Below are 2,736 nucleotides of genomic sequence, written 5' to 3' on the forward strand. Positions count from 1 at the left end.
TAAAACTAATAAAATTTAATAAAAAAAATAAAAAGTAAAAGATGTTCCTTAAAAAATTACAACTTAATATTTCTGTTCTAATAGTGTGTTCTTTCATCATGTCTTCTTATGTAACATTATGTTTAATGAATATAAAGGAAAACAAAAAAAAAAACCCCAAAAAACCTAGCTGAACAATTTACATTAGCCTTCAAGGCTTGAAAACAATAGTCTTTGAGACCATCTAAGTAATACCCTCCAAAGTCCTATTGTTATGTACCATCCAACTGACTTCAACTCATAGAGACCCTATGCACAATAGCTCTGAATCCTGCTCTACCCTGAGCCAGTGAAGGTGAAACCAAGCTGCTCCTTGGAAACAAGGACTCTGAAGCTCTTTCTGACATACTTTGGGCATGTTGCAAGGAGGGTCCAGTCCTTGTAAGGTCAGTCCAAGAAAGAAAGAAAGACCCTGGATGAGATGGATTGACTCTGACTGGGGTAATGGGGGTTGATGTGTCAGACAGTAAGTATGGCTCAGGAGAGCAATGTTCAGAGCTATTTTACATAGGATTTCTATGAATCGTAGGCAACTTGAGAGCACAAAACAACAAGAAAGAAAACATTAGAGCATTATCCCATTCTTGGTATCAAATTCTGTTTTACCTAATGCTGATTTAACAGAGATAACAGATGTACATGGCTTTAACAAACAAATGTACTCTCTAACAATTTAGGAGGCTAAAAAAATCTAAGCCAAGATGCTAGATCTGGGGAGAAAAGTCCTTGTTTCATTGAGCATCTGTAGGCCTAGTATTCCCCAGAGACTTCTATTCCTTGGCCTTCCTCAGTGCCAAAGAACTTCAACAGGCAGAAGCATAGGTCCAAAAAAGATACACTCCACACTTGTGTCAAATCTATCTTGGTGGTTGTGGAGTTGTCTCTGCCCTGAGTTAAATTTCTTTCCCTTTCATTTCTAGCTAGATAAAAGGTATTACACTTTGGCCATATTCAAGGAAACTCTGCTAATAGTGGATTAGGTCTGTGATGGGATTAAGGACTCGTGCATTCCACCTTTAATCATTTTATAAATATCTGATTTATCAATTCATAAGAGATCATTACTTAGCTTCTACATTTTATCATTATATAAATGTATTTTGGAGGACACAACTAACAAGACAGTGAGTTTCAGAAAAAAAGAACAAACAAAATAAAAAGATAAATTCTTATTGAAGTTCTGTGGGCTTTCAATTACTGATTTCAAACACTTTATCCTCATATGACTTTACCTTATTTCCAAATAAGTCTATAATTTTTGTTGTAAATAACATCAACAAAGTAATTTTCACTTAATTTTAAAAATGAGAAAGGTTACTTAAAAACATATAAATACAGACTTTGAAAGAATAGTTGTTCCAGCATAACATATTTCATATACATATATATTACCTTCAGATTGAAAGTCTTTTAGTGATACTGTGAGAGGCTTGTCTTTTCCCTGATGATTCTTTCTCTTATCTTTTTTATTCACAGCCTTTGACTGAGCTGATGTATATTCAGAATTTTCATACTCCTAAAAGGAATTACCAACAATTATTAAGCTTGGTTTGTACTATTTTTGTTATGTGCCATAAGGTTAGAAATGACTTATAGCTGACCCGCCAGCAGGTTTTCTGAGGCTGTAATCACATGGGAGGAGACTGCCCATCATTCTCCTAAAGAGCAGCTGGTGGATTCAAAACACCTGACTTTGGGTTGGCCATACAACTCCCTAGGTTTATACTAGTGATAAAAACTTTTCAATAGCTAGTATGTTTTCTAGGGAGTTACGGTGGTGCAGAGTAAGGAATCACTTTGTTAGGCGGTTCTAATCCACCAGCTGCTACTCAAGAGAGAATTTTTCTATTTAATTATTTTTCAGCCTCTGAAAGCCTGTTGGAAGTCAGGTATCTCATATTCAGTCAGCACAGACATATTTCTTAACATTATTAAGCAAAATAAATATAAAATTAATTTTTAAACTGCTAAAAAATATTTATATACACAGTCTTTTGCACTTTAAATATCGTAATAGAGCCACAAATATGTACTTTGGCCAATAACTCCTCCTACAGCCATCTTGTGTTTCTTTCCTCCCTGTAAGAACTAAATTTAATAATATCTAGTCCACTTTCTCCCTCAGTTCATTTCTCATTATATTGAAATCTGGTTTGTGCCACTCTCGGAACACTAAAGTTAGGCTCCTCTTCACTGCCTAATCTAGTAAGTACTATTTTAAATGATGCTTTGATTCTTTACATATATTTCTGTTTGTTATCTTCTTCACTGAGCTTCTCTTCTGAATCTTAAAACTATAGCTGTTGTCAACAATTATTCTTAGTACATTTACTTATTACTCTTCTTATAGAATACTGGTAATTCCCATGTATACAGATAACGCACCTGAAATCCTCAACAAACATTTCCAAATCAAATGTTATCTTTCCATTTCACCCACTCTATCCTCCCCCAGTTCTGGTGGCCTCACGGAGGGAAACTGAGCTGCAACTCCAAAATCAAGCAGTTCAAATCTACCAGCTGCTCCACAGGAAAAGGATGGGCAATCTCCTCCTGTGTGATTAGCTGCCTCTAAAAACCTGCCAGAGGGGTCAGCTCTAGGTGGGTTCCAACTTGACAGTACACAAAAACAACTATTATTTAAACAACAACCACAACTAGGAATTTTAGTCATCTTTCCTATTCTTTTTTATATTT

At 35.3% G+C, this 2,736-nt stretch overlaps 1 protein-coding gene across 2 annotated transcripts in view; it reads right to left on the minus strand.

Annotated features, from left to right (window-relative positions):
- The window catches only part of GKAP1 (G kinase anchoring protein 1), a 232,528-nt gene that overhangs the window by 188,698 nt on the left and 41,094 nt on the right, over window positions 1-2,736 (minus strand). For both annotated transcript variants that reach the window (XM_006901950.1, XM_006901951.1), the window contains one exon: window positions 1,432-1,555. In XM_006901950.1, coding sequence (XP_006902012.1) covers window positions 1,432-1,555 — 124 coding nt within the window. The remainder of the gene's footprint in view (window positions 1-1,431; window positions 1,556-2,736) is intronic.

Source organism: Elephantulus edwardii, unplaced genomic scaffold (assembly GCF_000299155.1).
Source record: "Elephantulus edwardii isolate Elephantulus edwardi_28Jun2011 unplaced genomic scaffold, EleEdw1.0 scaffold00353, whole genome shotgun sequence".
Taxonomy (NCBI): Eukaryota; Metazoa; Chordata; class Mammalia; order Macroscelidea; family Macroscelididae; genus Elephantulus; species Elephantulus edwardii.